This window comes from Salmo trutta, chromosome 18, assembly GCF_901001165.1.
Source record: "Salmo trutta chromosome 18, fSalTru1.1, whole genome shotgun sequence".
In the NCBI taxonomy this organism is placed as follows: Eukaryota; Metazoa; Chordata; class Actinopteri; order Salmoniformes; family Salmonidae; genus Salmo; species Salmo trutta.
Genome location: NC_042974.1, coordinates 27,923,518 through 27,951,195, shown reverse-complemented (window position 1 = coordinate 27,951,195; position 27,678 = coordinate 27,923,518). Strand labels below are relative to the sequence as shown.

The 27,678-nt window shown below is 42.6% G+C and overlaps 3 protein-coding genes across 4 annotated transcripts in view; 2 read left to right on the top strand and 1 right to left on the bottom strand.

The window, feature by feature from the left end:
- On the bottom strand, positions 1-26,502 carry LOC115153119 (uncharacterized). The gene is made up of 8 exons (XM_029698186.1): positions 26,198-26,502; positions 12,119-12,275; positions 1,682-1,819; positions 1,385-1,549; positions 1,081-1,203; positions 872-951; positions 604-688; positions 1-195 (listed from the first exon to the last, which is right to left on the bottom strand). Exons 1-8 carry the CDS (start codon positions 26,234-26,236, stop codon positions 164-166), a joined length of 819 nt encoding a protein of 272 aa, XP_029554046.1. The 5' UTR covers positions 26,237-26,502; the 3' UTR covers positions 1-163.
- LOC115153120 (elongation of very long chain fatty acids protein 6) lies at positions 2,730-7,212 on the top strand. The gene is made up of 4 exons (XM_029698187.1): positions 2,730-3,006; positions 3,614-3,745; positions 5,073-5,224; positions 5,415-7,212. Exons 1-4 carry the CDS (start codon positions 2,912-2,914, stop codon positions 5,840-5,842), a joined length of 807 nt encoding a protein of 268 aa, XP_029554047.1. The 5' UTR covers positions 2,730-2,911; the 3' UTR covers positions 5,843-7,212.
- LOC115153118 (ninein-like protein) overlaps positions 25,717-27,678 on the top strand; it is a 45,263-nt gene continuing 43,301 nt past the window's right edge. The window contains exon 1 of one of the 2 annotated variants that reach the window (XM_029698182.1): positions 25,717-26,028. The gene's annotated coding sequence lies outside the window, so the exon portion shown is untranslated. The remainder of the gene's footprint in view (positions 26,029-27,678) is intronic. The other variant, XM_029698184.1, reaches the window with a different exon arrangement.

The following is a 27,678-nucleotide window of genomic DNA, read 5'->3' as shown; positions in this document are numbered from 1 at the left end:
TATATTTTGAATGCAAGATATTTTTATTACTAACGTAAGTATGGGGCTAAGTGATGAGACAGAAAGTGGCAGTCTTCAAAGGTGGCAGTCTCAACATTATCTTATTTGGAGAGTTAATTTCTGTTGCTTCCATTAAATGTCACTCGGTATTAAGACGTGGTCCTCAGTTGACGCAAACATCAGTCAGCTGAGACTCTGGGGAAAAAATGCAGACAAAATAAATGTAATATCTCCACGTGATCTGATATGATAAATAATCTAGGCAAAAAGCAGACTCTTCACCATGAAGAGCCTATGCAGATACAACTTCCTCTATATCGGAGTCAAATGGTTTCAGCGCCAGATTGGCAGACACAGAGTTCTCTTGAATATCTGAGGGAGAAATTAAGCCCATCTAATAACTCTTGTTGTACATATGAGGGCTGCGTATCTGTACACGTTAACATTTGTACAAGCTTTACATTAATTACAATGTTTGGTGTGATTAGGGTCAGTACCTCACTGTTTTATGCACTGAAAAACATAAACCTAAAGATAATTACATCTAATCTCATCTAATCTCTCAGTAACAAAACAGTGTGTGATCTATCTACAGTAACTCACTAGGCAGAGGATCCCACTCTCTAAGGCTGACAGCACTCTTTCCTTTTGCACAGTCTGCAAATTGTATGTTTGACTCAGGCTCTTCCTACAGAAGCAACGAAACAAAAATGTTTGAAATACACTTATACAACACACAGACTCAGTCATTAACAGTTTAAACACACATACATAGACAGTTTGAAAAATGTACAGCTTGTTTTGACTACTGCTATTGCATCTCACAAAAAATATATATATTGTGTGACATCTTCAAAATAAATGATGTAACCTTGGGATAATTTGCCTTCAAACCGTCAGCTATGGATGATGTATTTTCCAAACGAAACAATGAAGCGATGCTCTGTCGATCTAAAAGGAAAGAGGGCACTGTTACAACAGTATGTGAGACCCTGCAGTCAGTGTAGACTTAACTTAGCCAGGGATCACACGTTCAAGCAAGTTAACGGCACACAGAGTAAGGCATCATAGAGAGTGTACATTTGGATAAAGTTGACTGTGGTTCAACCGGGGGTGGTTCTTTTCTCTTCAGCCTGGCATCAGCTAGAGCGTCAGATCTTCTTCTGGCCTCCATGGAAACTCGGACAGAGTCATAGATAAACACTGGTGAAAAAAAAGCCCAGGCACAGACCAAACATGATAACATTGTTTCTGCAACATACCCCAGCTGTTGCTCATTTAAATATACAAAGCAGATCTACATTAAAGCTATATCAATATCAACCGATGAACAGTACATTTCCATGCAGTAAAAAGACAGCAGAAGGTTATGTAGCTACTCTACCTATCATGATGAAGCCATAGAAAAATAGGCCCAAAATCATGTTAACTTTCACAAGTGGCTCGGAGTAAGTGGGGTCTGTCAATATGTTGACTCTGGGTTTGATTTCATTGGTGCTCTTCTTTGTTTTTGGAGCTTTTCCCCACAGTTTGAAGACGTGATCATTACCTGCATCGGAACAAAATGTACAATCCATTTCAAAATCCATTTCACAATGGATTTTACAATTCAGCAATTGGGAAATTCACACAGGTTTAAGCATTCACACAAAGAGTAGGAACAGAATAAAGGGTAAATCACCTTGTGATGCCGTTTGCTTCTTGTAAGTCTGTAGAACAGACATTAGGGACTTCACAAGCCCCTGGGGGTCTTTAGCGTTTGTGTAGGGTCCGGGATATCCTTGAGTCACCTGGTCCAAATTACCTGGAGAAGTACCATCTGTGGGAAATCAGAGGAAAATGTAAAATGTTGCCACAACTCAAGCTTAGACATTTGCCTCTCTGACTTCACTCTGTTAACGCTAGGCCTAGGCTAACTTCTGGATTCCTGTCTCACCTTTCCCCAGCAAACTCTCAAATTGTCCAAGCAATGTGTTTACAAAATGGGTCAGTTTTGGGGTTGTGACATCGAGGTTGTTCTGAACAGGGTTGATCAAAGTCATGTGCTCCAGCGATGATGAGGAAGCAAAAACATTTGCTGGAGTTGGCTTTGCATAAACTGGCTTTATGAGACAGAAAATAAAGGCCAAACATAAAATCTTGCTATTGCACAGCCCTACCTTGTGGGCAAGCTGTGACATTTTGATGACAAATATAGCCTAATTTTCAAAGACAATGAGTAAACGTTACAACTCAAACATCTAGCTGACTAGCTGTGTGTTATACAATTAAGTGTGTGGGAAACTGAACATTCTGGAGCTATTTTATGTGCCCAGCTTGCCCATTGGCATGGTAACCAACTGTCCTTACTATTTATGACATCAATCAAATTGTGTGCTCAACGATTATTTTCAAATTCGGCGGAGTTGCCAGGTTATGGTCTTGCACTGTGTGGGTCAAATCCTTAAGACATATTCAGATCAATCTGACCAAATCTGGCAACCTATTATCTGCGTCACAATTGTCTGTCTGCCACGTGCGTCGGCATTTTCGCAGCTACAAAGTAATAACGTGTGACCTACAAAGTTAGCATACCTAAAATAATAAATTGTAGGCCTACTGTTAGTTATGTGAGTTTTCTTTTTGTTAAGCATTTTATAACGACCTTGGTCGAAACCAAAATTCTCCCAAGTATCCTCCCACAGTGGGAGGAGAGAGGGCAGGGCAGAAGCCCATCATAGTCCACGCCTGTATATAGTAAAGGTTTTATTTGCGAGGAAATTAAATCAGGTGTGAGTAGAGTAGTGGTGGAGAGGACGCGTGTGCGCGTTTATGATTCATCTAACAGTCCAGGTAGCCTCCTATCTACTGGGATTTTAAATCACAGAGAATAAAGTATACATAGCCTAGTTTAGCGAGAGCAAGATCGAAAATGAATGAGACTGAACATCAAGTGCCACTTTCTCAATATGGTTTCGAGCAGCAATTTGACGAGCGAGGCGCTATCGAATGGATGCAAGAAAACTGGTGAGTATGTTGATAACGTTGGTTTGGTTTCAAAATGATGATGAATTCGCCTTGTTCGTGTGGTCGAACAGGACAGCTGAGCCAGGTCAGGTGTCGCCCTTCATCACTTCATAAATTGAAGAGCGTCAGGTGTGACGTCACTCTTCTGTCAGCCTAAGGTTGAAGCCAAATATATTGTACACATTTCTTTACCACCTGTACTCAAATAGCAGCCACATTGTTCTGTTCTTGCTTTTGAAATTAGAATATCCACATCTAGTCGTGGTTTACTCAGGATGTCTAGTAAAAAAAGTCAGCTAAACAGCATGGGAAAAGATTTTATGGTTACTTGAACAAATGTAACATCTCATTTTACATTTCATTTCAAGCCAGCTACTATCAACCGAAGTGGCTAGGGCTGATTGCTTTAGTCAATACATTTCGCTTATCACCATAGTAAACTGGGTGTGCCATGTTAAATACCTTCAGCATGAGTAATGGTGTATGTAAAAACATCACTTCATTAAAGTCCTAGGGTGTGCTCAATCACTGAAATACCTTTGCAGCTGAGTATCCTTGCCATGGGCACAGTCGACGGAAACTTACTGACATGCTTCTCTCTCACCAGGAGCAAGGCCTTTGTGTTCTGTGGCCTGTATGCAGCGCTGGTCTTTGGAGGCCAACATTTCATGAAGGAGAGGCCTAAACTTAGTCTGCGCAGACCACTGGTGCTGTGGTCACTCAGCCTGGCCATCTTCAGGTGCGTTAACACAGAACATCCACATTTACCTCTGACATTTGAGTGAATGGAAGATGTACAAGGTCTGTTTGCCTACAGTAATCTTGTCATGTCTCTGGAAACTGAAACACCCAAAGCTCTAAATCTATATTGTGAATTATTTTTATTTTATTTTTACATCTGCCAACAAGTCACTTTCATTATGCATCCATCTGTTAACAATCCTGATGGCAGAAAGATGGCTGTCATAATCAGTTAAGAGTTTACAATTCATACTCCTGTGTTTTACTGTTTTAAGATCTCTTTGTGCTGAAATTATGAATTTTTTTTGTGCCGAAAGCACCCTCATGGAGCCTTTTTTTTCATGTGGTGGAACTAAGCATACTGTACATGTGTGCTGCTTTGTAAGGGCCGTTTCCTAGATGCCAACGTGACCTTACTACATATGTCTCCCTAGTGCAGGGCTCTCAACCCTGTTCCTGGAGTGCTTCAATCCTGTAGGTTTTCACTCCAACACTAATTTAGTGCACCTGATTCTAATAATTAGCTGGTTAATAAAATGGAATCAGGTTAGTTAAAACCTACAGGAGGGTAGCTCTCCAGGAATGGGGCTGTGGAACCCTGCCCTAGTGACATGCTGTCAGCAAGCCCTATACTACATGTGGTTTGGTTGAGTTTGATGTAACTTTAGTGAACTCAAGAGTTCAACTCGGGGAAAACCGGAATCACAAATGGCTCAACTCTTTAGCCAGGTATATTTGGTAACAAATCCTTCAGAACTTACCTGCTCACTGGCAGGTTAACTCGGGGCTTACTCATTTATCCTGAATGAAGCGTCTGCGCTGTGAGTTGCGGACCAAAGACATCAGGTTCCCTCGTTGTAAATGTTGCATCATCACCTTCATTTGAGAAATGGTTGATATTTATTTTTATTTGAACATTACTAATGCAGAATGCATTAACTCCACACAGTGAAACTTGTGGATGACTTAATATAATTTAATTGTGTGTGGGGGGGGGGGTATAAAAGGTGCTTGTGCATTGATAAGCACACCAATGACTGCATTAAAGATAAATACAAATAATGATGGAAATACAAATAATGATGGAACTACAACAAGCCTATTTCAAACCATAGCGTACAAAAATCAGCAGGCTAACTTTTTTGTTTCACTGTGATTTTGGCACAAATTAAAATGTGGCACCAACTCAGCCATGGGTTGATGTTTCAGCATTCTCAATGAAGATTGGCTAGACATGCACACGACGTTACAAGCCTGCTAGTGTAACTTAAGCATTGCACTAGAGGGCAAGAGCAAAACTAACTTCAACTTTATTTTAATTGCAGTATCATTGGAGCAATTCGAACAGGATGGTACATGCTGTATATCCTCTCAACCAGCGGTTTCAGACAGTCTATATGTGACCAGAGCTTCTACAACGGACCAGTGAGCAAGTTCTGGGCCTATGCCTTTGTCCTGAGCAAAGCCCCTGAACTGGGTAAGAACTGGGGATGGAACTGCCAGTCATTGGTCTGAACTTGGCTTTTTGTCCACTCCTACCATGAGTGTCTAATTTATGGCAAACCATAAAACTTAGTCGAAGATAGGCAGTAAATGTTTAAGTGCGTCTGCATGTCTGGGACCATAACTTTGTCGGTCCTGATGTGTCCTCTCAATGACCTCCACAGGTGACACGGCATTCATTGTGCTCCGTAAGCAGCGGCTGATCTTCCTGCACTGGTACCACCACATTACCGTGCTGCTCTACTCCTGGTACTCCTACAAGGATCAGGTGGCTGGAGGCGGCTGGTTCATGACCATGAACTACTCTGTTCACGCACTCATGTATAGCTACTACGCAGTGCGGGCAGCCGGCTACCGGGTTCCACGTCCCTTTGCTGTGGTCATCACCACCTTCCAGATCGCTCAGATGGCCATGGGGCTGACGGTCAGTTGGCTGGTCTACCACTGGATGCAGGAGGGGGACTGCAACTCCTACCTGAACAACATTGTGTGGAGCTCCCTTATGTACCTCAGCTACCTGGTCCTCTTCTCCTCCTTCTTCTACCAGACCTACATGAAGGGCAAAGGTGGCAAGAGCTCCAAGATGGACTAAATTGTGTGTGGGGGGGGTTGCTACGTTGCCTGACGGGGCCCATTTTTAAGCTTTTCACGACAATGGCAGTGATAAGTCTGTCCATTCTCTATACACCTTATGCCATTAGTTTACCGGCAGAGAACTATTTTTCTGAATCTGTCAAGTGACCTCCACTGTCTGAAGTGTTTACAGAAATGTTTTCATGAAGATGTTGCTCTTTGTATCATAGTTCCGATCTGTGCTTTTCAAAAGGCACATGTAATGGCACCCCCTGTGAGTTTCTGTTCAGACTGGTGCGACTGGTTTTCATACACGTTTCCATGGTGCTCTCCTGAGCTTGTCAATGGACCAATAAGAGGGCGGGCAGCTGGTACGCCCATACCCAACCCCAATATTTGGCATTTCTCATTACCTTGGATTAGCCTACACCAGCATATTTCACTGTGACTGTCTTAGGTGAGGGCCTTCGGTTTCTCTGAACTGGTTTCCAAAACTCACCCTGTGAGATATTTGGTCACTTAAATGTAGTTTTTTAACTCAAAGGAACCTTCCTGAAAGCAGCTACTTGTCGGGTGTTCATATAAATGTATTTATTTGATCGTATGATGGCAGCTGGAATAGTGCCGGAAAAGTCAAACTTTCCCATGGTCTCACTGCACAATTATTAGATTTCTGCACCGGAGATGAGTAGTTTACTTTCGTGCTCTTAGGATGCAAGCATTGCCATGTTGCTTTTATCTGATGCATCACAGGAGTGGTTTTTGGTTTCACTGTCACTTTCTGGTGAGAATGCTGTGTAAACTAAAAGAAAAGCCTGTTCTGCTGTGAAAATGTCAGGTATTTTTGTCCCACCTCATTCTAAAATGTTTTTTTTAGAAAGGGAATGTTTTGAGCTTTGTTTTAAGTAGCTGGAAACCGACTTGGTATCTTGACATGCCTAACTTTATTTGTTGTCTTGCTGATAATTCAGTTCTGTTTATTTAATGAAGAATATTTATTGGTCTTTACAGGTTAAAGGGAGTATGAATGTATTTTGTTCCTGGGGGGGGGGGACTGGGCAAGATACTTTTTATTATGCTCAGCATTAAACACCATTTTCACTCTACCTAAACTGCCAGTGGAATTTGAATGCTATGTTTACATTTTAAAATTTGCAGCAGAAAAAGCTAAATGTATTTTAAGATGTGCCAAATGATGCTGAACAACCCTATGTCAAGATTATCTGTATGTATTTCCATATTTAGCAGATGGCCATCAGCCGATGAATTCTGTGATCCTGATCCGACGTGTTTGACATGACATGTACTACGTGTTATAAATGAAAACAGACAAACTAAGGCCTTCTAATATTTGAAATGAACTATAATAAAGCACTCTTTTGAAATCTGTTTTGAAATCCTGTGATTTGCTATAACCCCGGTAAACAAGCAAGTAGGTGGCAGATGTTGTACTTGTATCCCAAACGAGATGTTTGTTTTTAGCTTCTTTCATGCCTAGCTAGTCAGATTTAAGTGTGCTAAGTTCTTTCACATATTCAATCATTGTTTGTTATACAGCCAAGTAACTACATTTTGTTAGTGACCGTTATAGGAAAAATGTCATGGGGGGGGGGGGGACAACTGATGTACGGTAATTCAGTATTGGATTTCATTGCTATGGAAGGACAATTTGAAGAACACTGAACAAAAAATATAAAAGCGTTTTCATGAGTTGAAATAAAATGCCAGGAATGTTCCATATTTCTCAATGTTTACATCCCTGTAAGTGAGCATTTCTCCTTCGCCAAGATAATCCATCCACCTGACATGTGGCATATCAAGAAGCTGATTACTCAAGTGCACCTTGTGCTGGGGACAAAAGGCCACAAATGTGCAGTTTTGTCAACACATTGCCACATGTTGCAAGTTGAGGGAGTGTGCAATTGGCATGCTGACTGCAGGAATGACCAGAGCTGACTTCACTTCTCTACCATAAGCCGCCTTCAATGTTTTAGAGAATTTTGCAGTACGTCCTACCAGCCTTAACTGCAGACCAAATGTAACCACGCCAGCCCAGGACCTCCACATAAGGCTTCATCTGCAAGATCATCTAAGACCAGCCACCCGGACAGCTGATGAAACTGTTGGTTAGCACAACCAAAGGATTTGTGAACAAACTATCAGAAACCATCTCAGGGAAGCTCATCTGCATGCTTGTCTTGACCTGACTGCAGTTTGACGTAACCGGCAAATGCTCACCTTTGATGGCCACTGGAGAAGTGTGCACTTCACGGATGAATTCCGGTTTCAACTGTACCAGGCAGATGGTAGACAGCGTGTGTTTGTGTGGGCTGGTGGTTTGCTGATGTCAACATTATGAACAGATTCCCCGATGGTGGTGTTATGGGCAGGCATAAGCTATGGACAATTGCATTTTATCGTGACGAGATCCTGAGGTCCATTGTCTTGCTATTCTTCCACCGCCATCATGTTTCAGCATGATAATGCACGGCCCCATGTCGCAAGGATCTGTACGCAATTCCTGGAAGCTGAAAATGTCCCAGTTCTTTAATGGCCTGCATACTCAGACATGTCACCCATTGAGCATGTTTGGGATGCTCTGGATCGATGTGTATGACCGTATGTTCCAGTTTCTACCAATATCCAGAAACTTCGCACAGCTATTGAAGAGGAGTTGGACAACATTCCAGAGGCCACAATCAACAGCCTGATCAACTCTATGCGAAGGAGATGTTGAGCTGCATGAGGCAAATGGCGGTTACACCAGATACTGACTGTTTTTCTGATCCACACTAACTTTTTTTCAAGATATCTGTGACCAGCAGATGCATATCTGTATTCCCAGTTGTGAAATCCATAGATTAGGGCCTAATGAATTTATTTCAATTACTGATATCCTTATATGAACTGTAACTCATTCAAATCTTTGAAATTGTTGCATGTTGAGTTTATATTTTTGTTCAGTGTACTATTTTTGACAAAGATGGAGAAAGAAAAAGTTGATGAGCAAGCGGGTAAGTGAGATTAATGTTCGTACAGCACTTACAGTATGTAGTGCTGGTGAAGGATTATTTTTACGTTTTAACATTTATTTAAACTGTATCATAAAATGCTCAATTGTTTTTCAAGAAGATGCACACTAGCATTAAATGGCAAAAATATACAATGTACAAAGTATCTTGCAAAATGTAAAGACATTTTCCGATATGCCACTGGTTTAATGTCATGTTAGAACAACAAACCATCTGCAAGCTGTTACCAGAATAAGTCACTCATTCATGGCTGTGCCGGCACTCTTTTGTGCCAGAATGTTCTGTATGGCACGTTCAGGAGCTTTCTGGCCCATCTCCTTCCAGCTCTTCCACAGCAGTAGGTTATTGCTCTTTCCCTGGGTGATGAGGCAGTGGGGAAACCATAGGCCTTTGAATTGGCCCACTCCATCATTATGGCCCATGCCCTACAGCATGGTCACACTCCCTGTCAGGACAACAGGTGGACAGATAACCAAGATAAAGTGTTCTGTGCTGTGCTATGTTACCGCCAATCATCTGGTTGGATCAAAGAGGAACAAGAGGAAAATATGTGAACAGGCACTGACGGCATTGTCAAAAACAATACTAGGGGAAAACGGTTTTAACTGAAAATTGGTTGGTGCGATACTGATGAGTATAGTCAGAGATCAAGGTCAAAACAATAACATTCTGACGGGAGTAGGGCTTACAGGAGAGGGAAGAGGAGAGTGAGGCTCACTTACCTGGGCAATACACAATATAAACAAAAGTATGTTGATTAGAGATCGACTGATTATGATTTTTCAACGCCGATACCGATTAATCAGACAATTTTTTTAGTTTTTTTATATGTATATTTGTAATAATGACAATTACAACAGTACTGAATGAACACTTATTTTAACTTAATATAATACATAAATAAAATCAATCTAGTATCAAATAAATAATGAAACGTTCAATTTGGGTTAAATAATGCAAAAACACAGTGTTGGAGAAGAAAGTAAAAGTGCCATGTAAAAAAGCTCATGTTTAAGTTCCTTGCTCAGAATATGAACGTATGAAAGCTGGTGGTTCCTTTTAACATGAGTCTTCAATATTCCCAGTTAAGAAGTTTTAGGTTGTAGTTATTATAGGACTATTTCTCTCCATACCATTTGTATTTCATATACCTTTGACTATTGGATGTTCTTATAGGCACTATAGTATTGCCAGCCTAACCTCGAGAGATGATAGGCTTGAAGTCATAAACAGCACTGTGCTTCAAGCATTGCGAAGAGCTGCTGACAAACGCAGGAAAGTGCTGTTTGAATGAATGCTTACGAGTCTGCTGCTGCCTACCACCACTCAGTCAGACTGCTCTATCAAATATCAAATCATAGACTTAATTATAATATAATAAACACACAGAAATACGAGCCTTTTGTCATTAATATGTTGAAATCCGTTATCTATCATTTCGAAAACAAAACGTTAATTCTTTCAGTGAAATACGGAATCATTCCGTATTTTATCGAACGGGTGGCAACCCTAAGTCTAAATATTGCTGTTACATTGCACAACCTTCAATGTTATGTCATAAATATGTAACTAAATATGCAGGTTTAAAAAAATATACTTCTGTGTATTGATTTTAAGAAAGGCATTGAGGTTTATGCTTAGGTTCATTGGTGCAACGATTGTGCTTTTTCGTTAATGCGCTTTTGTTAAATCATCACCCGTTTGGCGAAGTAGGCTGTGATTCAATGATAAATTAACAGGAACCGCATTGATTATATGCAACGAAGGACAAGCTAGTTAAACTAGTAATATCATCAACCATGTGTAGTTAACTAGTGATTATGTTAAGATTGATTGTTTTTTCTAAGATAAGTTTAATGCTAGCTAGCAACTTACCTTGGCTCCTTACTGCACTCGCGTAACAGGTGGTCAGCCTACCACGCAGTCTCCTCGTGGATTGCAGTGTAATCGGCCATAATCGGCGTCCAAAAGTGCCGATTACCGATTGTTATGAAACCTTGAAATCAGCCCTAATTAATTGGCCATGCCTCTAATGTGGACACCCCTTCAAATGAGTGGATTCGGCTATTTCAGCCACACCCGTTGCTGACAGGTGTATAACATCGAGCACACAGCCATGCAATCTCCATAGACAAACATTGGCAGTAGAATGGCCTTACTGAAGAGCTCAATGACTTTCAACGTGGCACCGTCATAGGATGCCACCTTTTCAACAAGTCAGTTTGTCAAATTTCAGCCTTGCTAGAGCTGCCCTAGTCAACTGTAAGTGCTGTTATTGTGAAGTGGAAACGTCTAAGAGCAACAACAGCTCAGCCGCGAAGTGGTAGGTCACACAAGCTCACAGAACGTAATCGCAGAGTGCTGAAGCGTAAAAATCATCTGTCCTCGGTTGCAACACTCACTACTGAGTTCCAAACTGCCTCTGGAAGCAACATCAGCACAAGAACTGTTATTCGGGAGCTTCGTGTAATGGGTTTCCATGGGTGGCAGGTAGGCTAGTGGTTAGAGCGTTGGGCCTGTAACTGAAAGGTTGCTGGATCGAATCCCTGAGCTGACAAGGTAAAAATCTGTCGTTCTGCCCCTGAGCAAGGCAGTTAACCCACTGTTCCCCGGGCCCAAGGCACTGCATCGCAGACCATAAGTGTGTGAATTTCACAATTCTCCTGTCCTGCTAAGCATTTAAAATGTAACGAGTACTTTGGGTTGTCAGGGAAAATATTTTCTTTAGGAATGTAGTGAAATATATAAATAGTGAAGTACATATACCCCAAAAACTACTTAAGTAGTGCTTTAAAGTATTTTTACTGAAGTACTTTATACCACTGCTCCCAGTACACAATACATTCTAAGGCTAGGATTGGATAGTCTTCCCAAACAAACGTGCATAGCTAGTCTAGCCACATACTACTGCACATGACCAATGAGCTAAATGTCAAGTGAGGTGCTTTATCACGATGAAACATACAGTATGTGTATATAACCAGGTAAAACAAACATTAAATAGGCCATTTCATACATAAACTATATACATATATGTATATAGTTTATCTAACCAGCTAGCTTTCACGGGCATTACTGTGATGAATAAAACAAGTTTTTGTTATATATCCAGCAAAACTATTTTACATAGATCTTGGACTCTCGTCGTAGTTTTATCAACAGCACTTTGAGCAGTATATCTTGGGGTTTTGGCTGCCTTGGAGTCACACATGGCACAAAGCCTCCCCCTAGCGGACAAGAAAGACAATTACTCAGCAACTTACTCAGGTTGGAACTATAGGCAGCAGTGTTGATTTTCATCCCTGTGCAGCAGATGATGAGGTCTGCAGTGATCTCTGTATCCTTGTTGGTCACGATGATCACCATGTTCTTGTGGGTTATATTGAGCTCCAGGTCAGAAACTTTCTGCCCTAGACTCAGCTGGAAGGGTGAAGCCATGGGGTGACATTGTGAAATACACAAGTGAAATTACATTGCAGCAGGTGAATAACACCGCAATTATAATAAATATGTTTAGCATGTAACAGATGATCAAAAACTCAAAGGTTCACACTATTTATTGACTGTTAGTGCAAGTCACAACAGACATCCTAATTCTATAGGATATCCAATAATGAGGAAGGATATCATAATGTTTATTGGTTGCGTAAACAGTTTAGGTGATGTTATAGCGGGTGCAACGAAATATTTGCGTTATTAGCTCCTAACAATGCTGTAAAAATGTCAAACAAGTACACAAATAATAATGAAAAACTAAAAAACAAGAACTCATGAATGCCAGTGTAACCGATGTGAAATGGCTAGTTAGTTAGCGGTGGTGCGTGCTAATAGCATTTCAATCAGTGATGTCACTCGCTCTGAGACTTGAAGTAGGGTTTCCCCTGCGTTGCAAGGGCCGCGGCTTTTGTGGCGCGATGGGTGTCAGTTGTTGATGTGTGCAAGGGTCCCTGGTTCGAGCCTGGGTTGGGGCGAAGAGAGGGAACCTACACTGTTACACCAGGGAACCTACACTGTTACACCAGTTAACAACCTAAATAACACTATCAGTAATCCAAATGCAATCTGTGTATATACACCAAAAATATATAATAAGAATGATATATACAGCAGTAGATATATTACAGTGAGTTATGTCAATAATCCAGTATATAAATACCGGAGAGGTATATAAACAGTGTAACAATCCCATGTATAATCCAGTATATTGGCAATCCCCCTCTGTACACATATGGGCTCTCATGGACATTCTCTGTCTGCTGAGCAAGATACAATCACAAAACATTTACTCTGACTAGTGCTGTTTTGTCACTGACACAAGCTAGGTTTCCATACAATTGGCTACAGATTTTCATGCGAATATCCTAAAATCCTCATAAACAATATGTGCATTTTCCAACCAGTACTATCTGCACACTGTTGGCTAGAGTGGACATATAGCCTACAGTCCATTCGGAAAGTATTCAGACTCCTTGACATTTTCCACATTTTGTTATGTTACAGCCTTATTCTAAAATGTATTCATTTGTTTTCTTCCATCATCAATCTATATACGCAATACCCCATAGTGACGAAGCAAAAACAGGTTTCTAGAAATGTTTGCAAATGTATTAAAACATAATAATTAAAAAATAATAATTGAGACTTTACTGAGTACTTTGTTGAAGCACCATTGGCAGCGATTACAGCCTCGAGACTTCTTGGGTATGACGCTACAAATCAAATCAAAGTTTATTTGTCACGTGTGCCGAATACAACAGGTGTTTCACCTTACAGTGAAATGCTTACTTACAGGCTCTAACCAATAGTGCGGGAAAAAAAGTATGTGTGGTGTGTAGGTAAGTAAAGAAATAAAACAACAGTACACTGCGTGCACAATTATTAGGCAAATTGTATTCCTCGGGATTAATTTTATTGTTGAACAAACACAATGCTTTCAGTCAAACCTGAATGTTTATCAAAGGAAAAGTGAGTTTTGTCTTTCTCAGGGAAATATATAAGTGTGCACAATTATTAGGCAACTATTAGTGTTCAGAATTATTAGGCAACTAAATTACAAAAATAATTTCTCTCAACTCACTTGTTTATTCTCAATTTTTAGAGTAAGTGTAACAGATAAGTAACACAAAATGACAATTCTATAACATTTTTGGCCTTTCAAAAATATTCAGTGACCAATATAGCCACCCTTATTTTCAATAACTGCCATGAGCCTTCCATCCATGCAGTCTGTCAGTTTCTTGATCTGTTCACGATCAATTTTCGCTGAAGCAGCAACCACAGCCTCCCAAATGCTGTTGAAAAAGGTGTATTGTCTTCCATCACTGTAAATCTCACGTTTGAGAAGGGCCCACAAGTTCTCAATAGAATTTAAATCAGGTGAGGAAGGGGGCCAGGTCATTAATCAGGCATCTTTGAGGCCCTTGCTGGCTAGCCAAGCAGTGGAGTACTTGGATGCATGTGATAGAGCATTGTCCTGCATAAAGATCATGGCCTTCTGGAATGCTGAGGACTTCTTCCTGTACCACTGTTTGACGAAAGAATCTTCCAGAAACTGGCAGTAGGTTTGGGAGTTGAGTTTCAGTCCATCTTCAACCCGAAAAGGTCCAACTACCTCATCCTCAATGATAGCAGCCCATACCAGTACCCCTCCTTCACCTTGCTGGCACCTGACTCAAAGTGGTGCCCTGTGTCCATTACTGATCCAGCCACGGGCCCATCCATTCGGTCCATCAAGGGTCACTTTCATTTCATCTGTCCATAAAGCCTTTCAAAAATCTGTCTTCAGGTATTTCTTTGCCCAACCTTGACGCTTTAACTTGTGAATCTTATTCAGTGGTGGTCTTGTTTCAGTCTTCTTGACCTTGGCCATGTCTCTGAGCACTTGACACCTTGTACTTCTGAACACTCCAGGTAGGTTGCAGTTCTGGAATACGGTGGCACTGGAGGATAATGGGTTCCTGGTAGTTTGAAGTTTAATTCTTCTCAAGTTTTTTGCAGTTAATTTGCACCTTTTCTTCCCCATGCGTTTTTTGCGCCCCAGTTGACTATTCGCAACAAAACGATTGAATGTCCGGTGGTCACACCTCAATAGTTAAGCTATTTAAAGAGTGTTGCATCCGTCTGAAAGGCATTTTACATTTTTGGCTTTTCAGTGTCAGTTAAATTTCTTTTTTGGTCCATTTTACCTGAGGTAATGAGGCTGCCTAATAATTATGCACACCTTGATATAAGGTGTTATTCACTTTCGCCACACCCTCCCTCATTTCACAAATCCATATCACCTGAAAATGATTAAATCCAATAAGCATTCAAGTTTATATGGTTTGGAGTTCGAAAATGTGAATAGAAACAATGATAAGATCAGAATACTCACTTGCCTAATAATTGTGCACACAGTGTAAAAAGACATTTGAAAAAAGAGTAGCAAGGCTATATACAGACACCGGTTAGTCAGGCTTATTGAGGTAGTATGTACATATGGGTATGGTTAAAGTGACTATGCATATATGATGAACAGAGAGTAGCAGTAGCGTAAAAAGAGGGGTTGGCGGGTGGTGGGACACAATGCAGATAGCCCGGTTAGCCAATGTAGTTGTATGTACAGGAATGTATAGTTAAAGTCCATATAAGATAAACAGAGAGAAGCAGCAGCGTAAAAGAGGGGTTGGGGGGGGCACACAATGCAAATAGTCCGGGTAACCATTTGGTTACCTGTTCAGGAGTCTTATGGCTTGGGGGTAAAAACTGTTGAGAAGCCTTTTTGTCCTAGACTTGGCACTCCGGTACCGCTTGCCATGCGGTAGTAGAGAGAACAGTCTATGACTGGGGTGCCTGGGGTCTTTGACAATTTTTAGGGCCTTCCTCTGACACCGCCTGTTGTAGAGGTCTTGGATGGCAGGCAGCTTTGCCCCAGTGATGTACTGGGCTGTACGCACTACCCTCTGAAGTGCCTTGCGGTCGGAGGCCAAGCAATTGCCGTAACAGGCAGTGATGCAACTGGTCAGGATGCTCTCGATGTTGCAGCTGTAGAACCTTTTGAGGATCTCAGGACCCATGCCAAATCTTTTTAGTTTCCTGAGGGGGAATAGGCTTTGTCGTGCCCTCTTCACGACTGTCTTGGTGTGTTTGGACAATTCTAGTTTGTTGTTGATGTGGACACCAAAGAATTTGAAGCTCTCAACCTGCTCCACTACAGCCCCGTCGATGAGAATGGGGACGTGCTCGGTAATCCTTTTCCTGTAGTCCACAATCATCTCCTTAGTCTTGGTTACGTTGAGGGATAGGTTGTTATTCTGGCACCACCCGGCCTGGTCTCTGACCTCCCTATAGGCTGTCTCGTTGTCGTCAGTGATCAGGCCTACCACTGTTGTGTCGTCAGCAAACTTAATGATGGGGTTGGAGTCGTGCCTGGCCATGCAGTCGTGGGTGAACAGGGAGTACAGGAGGGGACTGAACACGCACCCCTGGGGAGCTCTACTGTTGAGGATCAGCGTGGCAGATGTGTTGTTACCTACCCTCACCACCTGGGCCGGCCCATCAGGAAGTCCAGGATCCAGTTGCAGAGGGAGGTGTTTAGTCCCAGGTTCCTTAGCTTAGTGATGAGCTTTGAGGGTACTATGGTGTTGAACGCTGAGCTGTAGTCAATGAATAGCATTCTCACATAGGTGTTCCTTTTGTCCAGGTGGGAAAGGGCAGTATGGAGTGCAATAGAGATTGCATCATCTGTGGATCTGTTTGGGCGGTATACAAATTGGAGTGAGTCTAGGGTTTCTGGGATAATGGTGTTGATGTGAGCCATTACCAGCCTTTCAAAGCACTTCGTGGCTACGGACGTGAGTGCTACGGGTCTGTAGTCATTTAGGCAGGTTGCCTTTGTGTTCTTGGGCACAGGGACTATGGTGGTCTGCTTGAAGTATGTTGGTATTACAGACTTAATCAGGGACATGTTGAAAATGTCAGTGAAGACACCTGCCAGTTGGTCAGCACATGCCCGGAGCACACGTCCTGGTAATCCATCTGGCCCTGCAGCCTTGTGTATGTTGACCTGTTTTAAGGTCTTACCCACGTTGGCTACGGAGAGCGTGATCAGACAGTCGTCCGGAACAGCTGATGCTCTCATGCATGCTCCTAGTCCCGCTCTACATGTTGATAGAGATTTGGTACAAGCTTGGCACACCTGTATTTGGGGAGTTTCTCCCATTCTTCTCTGTAGATCCTCTCAAACTTTGTCAGGTTGGATGGAGAGCGTCGCTGCACAGCTATTTTCAGGTCTCTCCAGAGATGTTCGATTGGGTTCAAGTCCGGGCTCTGGCTGGGCCACTCAAGGACATTGAGACTTGTCCTGAAGCCACTCCTGCGTTGTCTTGGCTGTGTACTTACAGTAGGGTTGTTATCCTGTTGGAAGGTGAACCTTCGCCCCAGTCTGAGGTCCTGAGCGCTCTGGAGCAGGTTTTCATCAAAGATCTCTCTGTACTTTGCTCCATTCATCTTTCCCTCAATCCTGACTAGTCTCCCAGTCCCTACCGCTGAAAAACATCCCCACAGCATGATGCTACCACCACCATGCTTCACCGTAGGGATGGTGCCAGGTTTCCTCTGGACGTGACGCTTGGCATTCAGCCAAAATGTTCAATCTTGTTTTCATCAGACCAGAGAATCTCGTTTCTAATGGTCTACAAGTCCTTTAGGTGCCTTTTGGCAAACTACAAGTGGGCTGTCATGTGCCTTTTACTGACGAATGGCTTCCGAGGAGGAGTGGCTTCCACTCTAACATAAAGGCATGATTGGTGGAGTTCTGCAGAGATGGTTGTCCTTCTGGAAGGTTCTCCCATCTCCACAGAAGAACTCTGGAGCTCTGTCAGAGTGGTGATCGGATTCTTGGTCACCTCCCTGACCAAAGCCGCCCTCCCCCGATTGCTCAGTTTCGGTGAACGGCCAGCTCTAGGAAGAGTCTTGGTGGTTCCAAACTTCCATTTAAGAATGATGGAGGCCACTGTGCTCTTGGGGATCTTCAATATCTCGGAGCTCTATGGACAATTCCTTCAACCTCATGGCTTGGTTTTTGCTCTGACATGCACTGTCAACTGTGGGACCTTATATAGACAGGTGTGTGCCTTTCCAAATCATGTCCAATCAATTGAATTTACCACAGGTGGACTCCAAGTTGTAGAAACATCTCAAGGATGATCAATGGAAACTCAGTTTCGAGAAATTTCAGTGATCTTCAGGTCAGAAAGTCGGAGCTCTAGAACGAGGCCTGAGTTCCCGAGTTGGAATTCCGAGTTGCATGACCGTTCAAAACGATTTTCCCAGTCAGAGCTTGTTTTTTACTTGTTGTGGAAAGGTTTTCATAAAAATGGCAGTTGTACAGGAAAGTCCACACAGCCAGCTACAGTGCAAAAAGGTTCATAATAATCAACAACATGAAGACCTGTGGGAAAAAAAGCTCACATCTTTATTGAAAGATAGAAATTACATAAAATTCTGAACAAAAATGAGCAGTTGAGGTGGAAAATAGCATATAACCAATAATGATTAATTGTAACCAATTACTTTGACACATTTACATGTCCCATTTACCTATTCATGTTTATCTGATTGATCATAGCAATACAATACTTGTGTAAGTCTTTACAGGACAGTGTGTTACATCTAGTCTGAGTACCAGTCTCTTTAGCTAACATTCCACTCCTTGCCACTCCCTGTCATTGCCAAAGAGACTGCTCATTGGTTGTTGGAAATAACATTAATATTTTCCATGTGGAGCCTCGAAAAAATAATGAGAATTTATAACAAAGACAAAAACAAACATTTAGCTCTTAGCTAGGCAACTTGTTGTAAAACTATGGCATTTTGTAGTTGGAATTGCATTATAGTGTGGGTGTGGGCAAGCAACTTAAGACTGGTTTGTCCGGACAAACAAAAACGGTTGCTTAGCAACCGGCTACCAACATGTTCTGTGGAGAAAATTGAGAGTTCCGATATTTGCATTATTGTTGTGATTGGAGGATAGCTGTGAGGGTGATCAAATCCTCTGTTCTCTGATAGAATGTTAATTTAATGATGGAAGAAAAGCCAGTCTCTTTGGTACATGACATGGAGTACAGGGAGTGGATTAGCTAAATAGACTTGCATTAATAGTGGTGTGTGGGTAAAATCACTGGGGAAGGCCTCCCGAGTGGTGCAGTGGTCTAAGGCACTGCATCGTAGTGTCAATGTAAATAGTCCGGGTGGCCATTTGATTTAATTGTTCAGCATATTTATGGCTTGGGGGTAGAAGCTGTTAAGGAGCCTCTTGGACCTTTCTTACACAGTTTCATCTACCATACACTCCAGACACAAACCATTCACATACTTGCCAACCAGATGTAATGATGAGTTCAATATACAATGTCCTAAATGCAATCAAGCAAACACCACCTCTTCCTTCCTAATCTGACCTTTGAATCTTGGTCCACCAACCTTTCTTTGGAGAGATTATAAATGCCGGCCCTTGGGCTCAGAGTCCCATCTCTTCTGCCACACATCTATCAAAATGGCTCTGATCTTACATTTGATCTGACCTCTACGCAGTGGAACATTAATATCAATCATCTTGTTTCAATTTCATTCCCTTCCACACACAAATGTACTGGGACCCAGCAGAATCTCACTACTACACCCAGTCTCTCAATTCTCCATAATAACATTAATACCTCCAATAATAGGTCACTCCTATTAGATTTACAAGATGATAAACTATTCAATACAGACAGAGAATCTGAGCATACTATAATTCTAACAGGTTGTACGTCCTCCCCCCACTGGAGGGCAACTATTATCGCCAACAGTTCAACTGAGTATACTGAGAGTTCATCTGTTAGTCTTCTACATATATCAAATTCAGGAATGCAAATGCCTGCTCCTGTGCGCCCACTATCTGGGTCCTTAGATCCATGTGTGAAAAGCGGTAAAAAAAAGCATAACTTCTACCCATGTAATTGTCAACCAGTTTCCCTAATCACTGACTTCTGATCAATCTTTCCTTTTCTCTATCAAGGTTAAATCAACAACAGGATCTGGGAGTAACATTGAGGAACATCCCTTATCACCACAGAAGGGCCAATCTCCAACTCCCTCATACCACTCTCATCAGCAAACTGTCCAACCAAAACCACTGCCTTGTCTACTAGTATATTCCCAACAGTCATCTAGAACAGTAGCAGTGGGATGCTCAAGAGCATCGCATCTTTTTCTTCTTTGGGTTTTATGGCAAATTACACTCTAAAGGAGAATTGTCGCCACCAACTAGACTGGGGTAAAACATGTACAAAAGAATAGTAAATTCCATTAGGGGAAGGCAAAATGTACATTAATCCACATACAAAAAAATAACACATACATACATATATATATATATATACACACCAAACAAAATATAAACACAACATGCAACAATTTCAAAGATTTTACTCAATTACAGTTCATTTAAGGAAATCATTCAATTTAAATAAATTCATTAGGTTCTAATCTATGGATTTCACATGACTGGGCAGGGGTGCAGCCATGGGTGGGCCTGGGAGGGCATAGGCTCACCCACTTGGGAGTCAGGCCCACCCACTCGGCAGCCAGGCCCAGTCCCACAAAAGGGCTTTATTACAGACAAAAGACAAAATACTCCTCAGTTTCATCAACTGTCTGGGTGGCTGGTCTCAGACGATCCCACAGGTGAAGAAGCTGGATGTGGAGGTCCTGTCTGCGGTTGGACACACCAAGACAGTCGTGAAGAGGGCACGACAAAGCCTATTCCCCATTTGGAGACTGAAAAGATTTGGCATGGGTCCTCAGATCCTCAAAAATGTTACAGCTGCACCATCGAGAGCATCCTGACTGGTTGCATCACCGCCTGGTATTGCAACTGCTTGGCCTCCGACTGCAAGGCACTACAGAGGGTAGTGCGTACAGCCCAGTACATCACTGGGGCCAAGCTTCCTGCCATCCAGGACATCTATACCAGGCGGTGTCAGAGGAAGGCCCTAAAAATGGTCAGACTCCAGCCACCCTAGTCATAGACTGTTCTCTCTGCTATTGCACAGCAAGCGGTACCGGAGCGCCAAGTCTTAACAGCTTCTACCCCAAAGCCATAAGACTCCTGAACAGCTAATCAAATGGCTACCCAGACTATTTACATTTTTGTGGTCATGAGACTACTTATGTGCTGTAATATATTATTATAGTTAAGCTACTGTTTGCAGGTATTTGTATACTGTTGTTTAGGGTAGCTCTCATTGTTTTGTTTTACTGCGGAGCTCCTAGTCCCGCTCTACATGCCTCGGTTAGTTCCCTTGTCCCATCCCCCACACATGCGGAGACCGCACCTAGTTTAACTGGCGTTTCCAGTGATGCAGCCTCTCTCATTGTCATTCAATGCCTAGGTTTACCTCCACTGTACTCGCACCCTACCATGCCCTTGTCTGTACATTATGCCCGGAATCTATCCTACCACGCCCAGAAGTCTGCTCCTTTTACTCTCTGTTCCGAACGCACTAGATGACCAGTTCTTATAGCCTTTAGCCGTACCCTTACCCTACTCCTCCTTTGTTCCTCTGGTGATGTAGAGGTTAACCCAGGCCCTGTATGTCCCCCAGGCGCCCTCATTTGTTGACTTCTGTAACCGGAAAAGCCTTGGGTTCATGCATGTTAACATCAGAAGCCTCCTCCCTATGTTTGCTTTATTCACTGCTTTAGCACACTCCGCCAAACCTGATGTCCTAGCCGTGTCTGAATCCTGGCTTAGGAAGGCTACCAAAAAATCTAAAATTTCCATCCCCAATTACAACATTTTCCGTCAAGATAGAACTGCTAAAGGGGGCGGAGTTGCAATCTACTGTAGAGAGAGCCTGCAGAGAGAGCCTTCTGTCCTACTATCCAGGTCTATACCCAAACAGTTCGAGCTACTACTTTTAAAAATCCATCTCTCCAGAAATAAGTCTCTCACTGTTGCCGCTTGTTATAAAACCCCCTCAGCTCCCAGCTGTGGCCTGGACACCATATGTGAATTGATTGCCCCCCATTTATCTTCAGAGTTCGTACTGTTAGGTGACCTAAACTGGGATATGCTTAACACCCCGGCCGTCCTACAATCTAAGCTAGATGCCCTTAATCTAACACAAATTATCAAGGAACCTACCAGGTACAACTCCAAATCCGTAAACATGGGCACCCTCATAGATATCATCCTGACCAACTTGCCCTCTAAATACACCTCTGCTGTTTTCAACCAGGATCTCAGTGATCACTGCCTCATTGCCTGCATCCGTTATGGGTCCGCACCCCTTATCACTGTCAAATGCTCCCTAAAACACTTCTGCGAGCAGGCTTTTCTAATCGAACTGGCCCGGGTATCCTGGAAGGATATTGACCTCATCCCGTCAGTAGAAGATGCCTGGTTTTTCTTCAAAAGTGCCTTCCTCACCATCTTAAATAAGCATGCCCCTTACCAAAAATGTAGAACTAAGAAGAGATATAGCCCTTGGTTGACTCCAGACTTGACTGCCCTTGACCAGCACAAAAACATGCTGTGGCGCACTGCACTAGCTTCGAATAGTCCCCGCGATATGCAACTTTTCAGGGAAGTCAGGAACCAATATACACAGTCAGTTAGGAAAGCAAATGCTAGCTTTTTCAAACAGAAATTTGCATCCTGTAGTACAAACTCCAAAAGGTTTTGGGACACTGTAAAGTCCATGGAGAATAAGAGCACCTCCTCCCAGCTGCCCACTGCACTGAGGCTAGGAAACACTGTCACCACCGATAAATCCACGATAATCGAAAATTTCAATAAGCATTTTTCTACGGCTGGCCACGCTTTCCACCTGGCTACCCCAACCCCGGCCAACAGCTCTGCATCCCCCGCAACTACTGGCCCAAGCCCCCCCGCATCTCCTTCACCCAAATCCAGACAGCTGATGTACTGAAAGAGCTGCAGAATCTTGATCCCTACAGATCAGCTGGGCTAGACGATCTGGACCCGCTCTTCCTAAAATTATCCGCCGCCATTGTCGCAACCCCTATTACTAGTCTGTTCAACCACTTTCGCATCGTCTGAAATTCCTAAAGATTGGAAAGCGGCCGCGATCATCCCCCTCTTCAAAGGGGGAGACAATCTAGATGCAAACTGTTACAGACCTACAGTTGAAGTCCGAAGTTTACATACACTTAAGTTGGAGTCATTAAAACTAATTTTTCAACCACTCCACACATTTCTTGTTAACAAACTATAGTTTTGGCAAGTCGGTTAGGTTATCTGTATCACAAAAGCGTGTGTGAGCAAGGAGGCCTACAAACCTGACTCAGTTACACCAGCTCTGTCAGGAGGAATGGGCCAAAATTCACCCAATTTATTGTGGAAGGCTCCCTGAAACGTTTGACCCAAGTTAAACAATTAATAGGCAATGCTACCAAATAAGAATTGAGTGTATGTAAAATACTGACCCACTGGGAATGTCATGAAATAAATAAAAGCTGAAATAAATCATTCTCTCTACTATTATTCTGACATTTCACATTCTTAAAATAAAGTGGTGATCTTAACTGACCTAAAACAGGGAATTTTTACTAGGATTAAATGTCAGGAATTGTGAAAAACGTAGTCGGAAGATGTATGTAAACTTCCAACTTCAACTGTATATCCATCCTGCCTTGCCTTTCTAAAGTCTTCGAAAGCCAAGTTAACAAACAGATCATCGACCATCTCGAATCTCACCATACTTTCTCCGCTATGCAATCCGGTCTCCGAGCTGGTCACGGGTGCACCTCAGCCACGCTCAAGGTCCTAAACGATATCATAACTACCATTGATAATAAACAGTACTGTGCAGCCGTCTTCCTTGACCTGGCCAAGGCTTTCGACTCTGTCAATCACAGTATTCTTATTGGCAGACTCAACAGCCTTGGTTTCTCTAATGACTGCCTCGCCTGGTTCACCAACTACTTCGCAGATAGAGTTCAGTGTGTCAAATCGGACGGCCTGTTGTCCGGACCTCTGGCAGTCTCTATGGAGGTACCGCAGGGTTCAATTCTCGGGCCGACTCTTTTCTCTATATCAATGATGTCGCTCTTTCTGCGGGTGATTCTTTGATCCACCTCTACGCAGACGACACCATTCTGTACACATCTGGCCCTTCTTTGGACACTGTGTTAACAAACCTCCAAACGAACTTCAATGCCATATAACACTCCTTCCGTGGCCTCCAACTGCTCTTAAACGCTAGTAAAACTAAATGCATGCTCTTTAACCGATCGCTGCCTGCACCCACCTGCCCGCCCAGCATCACTACTCTGGACGGTTCTGACTTAGAATATGTGGACAACTATAAATACCTAGGTGTCTGGCTAGACTCTAAACTCTCCTTCCAGACTCGCATTAAGCATCTCCAATCCAAAGTTAAATCTAGAATTGGCTTCCTATTTTGCAACAAAGCCTCCTTCACTCATGCTGCCAAACATACCCTCGTAAAACTCACTATCCTGCCGATCCTTGACTTCGGCGATGTAATTTACAAAATAGCCTCTAACACTCTACTCAGCAAATTGGGTGCAGTCTATCACAGTGCCATCCGTTTTGTCACCAAAGCCCCATATACTACCCACCATTGCGACCTGTATGATCTCATTGGCTGGTCCTCGCTACATATTCGTCGCCAAACCCACTGGCTCCAGGTCATCTATAAGTTTTGCTAGGTAAAGCTCCGCCTTATCTCAGCTCACTGGTCACCATAGGAACACCCACCCGTAGCACACACTCCAGCAGGTATATTTCACTGGTCATCCCCAAAGCCAACACCCCCTTTGGCTGCCTTTCCTTCCAGTTCTCTGCTGCCAATGACTGGAACGAATTGCAGAAATCTCTGAAGTTGGAGACTTATATCTCCCTCACTAACTTCAAGCATTGGCTGTCAGAGCAGCTTACCAATCGCTGCAGCTGTACACAGCCCATCTGTAAATAGCCCATCCAACCAACTACTTACCTCATCCCCATATTTTTTCTGCTCTTTTGCACACCTGTATTTATACTTGCACATCCTCATCTGCACATCTATCACTCCAGAGTTAATTGCTAAATTGTAATTACTTCACCACTGGCCTATTTATTGCCTTACCTCCTTACTTCATTTGCACACACTGTATACAGATTTTCTATTGTGTTATTGACTGGAGGTTTGTTTATCCCATGTGTAACTCTGTTGTTTTTGTCGCACTGCTTTGCTTTGTCTTGGCCAGGTTGCAGTTGAAAATGAGAACTTGTTCTCAACTGACCTACCTGGTGAAATAAAATAAATAAATACAAATATATTTTGCACAGAATGCTTTAGTATACCTAAGTGGGAAAGGTGTCTTTTGTAGCCTATTGTGCAGGCATAAAGCTAATAGACTACTAATTTGGCACTACAGTCTGGAGCAGTAAGTCATGTAAACGAGGGCAGTGTTGAGAGGATCAAAACCATGATGTATGATGGGTAAATTGTGAATGATATGCAAATAATAATGAGTTATTTATGATGCAAGCCAAGGTGATTTGTAGATCAGTCAGTCGCAGTTGCCTGCACTCGTACAAGCCCCAGCTCTCTAATTCTAAATAAATCAAATAGACAACTGTCTGATCAGTAGGGGCTGCGAGCTTGAGCCTCCAGCATGAAAATGGTTGCGTTCCCCTGCATCAACCAATGGTTGCGTGCCACGTCATCGACTACGCCATTGACTGACAGGTTGCTATAAATTATATGGTTAGCTGATACTTAAAATACCTATCCATGCGTTGTAAGATCTGGCATGCGTCAGCAACGCCTGTGCAAAATAACGCGCACGTTTTCTTCAAACGCCTCAAGGCTCACGCTGAGCATCAAAGCACAGCGTAGCCTAGCTTTCGGTACTTCTGAGTGCCAGCCTCCAGTGGACGCTAGGAGGATATTGAGATAGACCTTCCCTCAGTAGCCCACGTAAGGAGTGAGATTTCCACCCATATATCTACTTGTGGTCACTTCATAGACAAGAGCTATGCAAACATGACCCGTTTTCCATAAAAGAACACTGAGGCAGACGGAACCATCTTCATATTTTCAAAAAGAAAAAACATAATCCGATGCTCATGTTGGACCAGCCGTGACTGGCTTCGGTGTAGGCTACTGTTAAAACGGTAAGAGCAATTTAATTATTAGTAGGCTAGCCTAATCTGTCAGAAAATGGCAATAATTATTGTTTACAAATGCATAGGATAATGCTACATAGTAACGGTTTTAGTTCATAGAGTGAGCGAAAAGTGGATAGTTTGGAGAGGAAAGTAGCCTTTTTTTCTTCTATTTTACCTTATCTTTGTTTCGTCTTGGCTGGTTTCCCGTTCCCATGGTGAAGCATAGCCGACTCACGCTTGCTACTTCAAGCCAAGAAGCCTGCTGCCTAGTATTGATCAATCTGTGATAGAATGAATTTAGCCCTTAATCACGCCTCTGTTCTATTACATTACACAAGTCATTGGATGGCGTCTTCTGTAGGGGGGAGTTTTGTTAAGAGCCGTGTGTTCTGCCTGAAAATTAAGTATTACTTGCAGTACGGTTTTGGAAGCATAAGGAGGTTCTTTTATATTGGCAAGAAATAATCATCGCAAAAAAATGTGTTCAATTGATACACACCTAAGGGTTAGGGTTCCCACACGGTCTTATTTCCATGTTACAGCGCTTGTTTACGGAACACGGATGGAAGACCGAGTGGGCTACCTGTGCTAATAGGCTTTATGCATCTCTCAACACGTGTGTAAAGGGAAGACGGATGCCACAAATGTGTTGTCACTAAAAAAATACTGTAGGCCGCAACTGTGTTAACCGATTAAAACAGCGTACGAGGCTACATATGGGAGGACTGCTCATAATAATGTCTGGAATGGAGTGTATGGAATGGTATCAAACACATGGAAACCATGTGTTCCTTACCATTCCATTTATACTGTTCCAGCCTTAAGGCCAACTAAGAGCCCTTCCTCCCCAATTAAGGTGCCATCGGCAGCCTGTGGTGTAGGGTAAGTGTGTTTTGCATTTGTGAAATGATTTTGTTGTGATATGAAAGTAGAGGGATTTATGTTTCTAGGCCCATACAGCATGATTCATGTTTAGATAGTATTTGGCTGTTTTGTCTTCCAGAGCCAATTAGCCCTTTAAACAGAACATGTTTATTTTAATTTATTTTATCTTTATTTATCTAGGCAAGTCAGCTAAGAACAAATTGTTATTTACAACCCGGACGACGCTGGGCCAATTTTGCACCGCCCTATGGGACTTCCAATCACGGCCGGTTGTGATACAGCCTGGAAGCGAACCAGGGTCTGTAGTGACACCTCTAGCACTGAGATGCAGTGCCTTAGACTGCTGCGCAACTCGGGAGCCCATGTAAGGTCCTTGGACTAAGGAGTAACGTCAGGATCCTTTAGCCCAATGCTGGGCTAGAACAAACTATGACTAGTCTGTTAATGCATGACATTAGACAGGCTATATTTTTCTTTGCACAGTGGGCAATTATGGGCAACTGACTTATTCATTCAACGGGGTGATTGGAAAAAGACGCATGCATCAATAATGATTGATATGAATTTGTTTATTCCTCCTTATAAAGCAAATCAAATAAAAACAAATTGTCACATGCCCTTAAAACCTCTTACATCTAGATGTTCCGCTAGCGGAACACCTGCTCCAATATCCAATGATGGGCGTGGCGCGAAATACAAACTCCTCTAAAATCCGAAAACTTCAATTTTTCAAACATATGACTATTTTACAGCATTTTAAAGACAAGACTC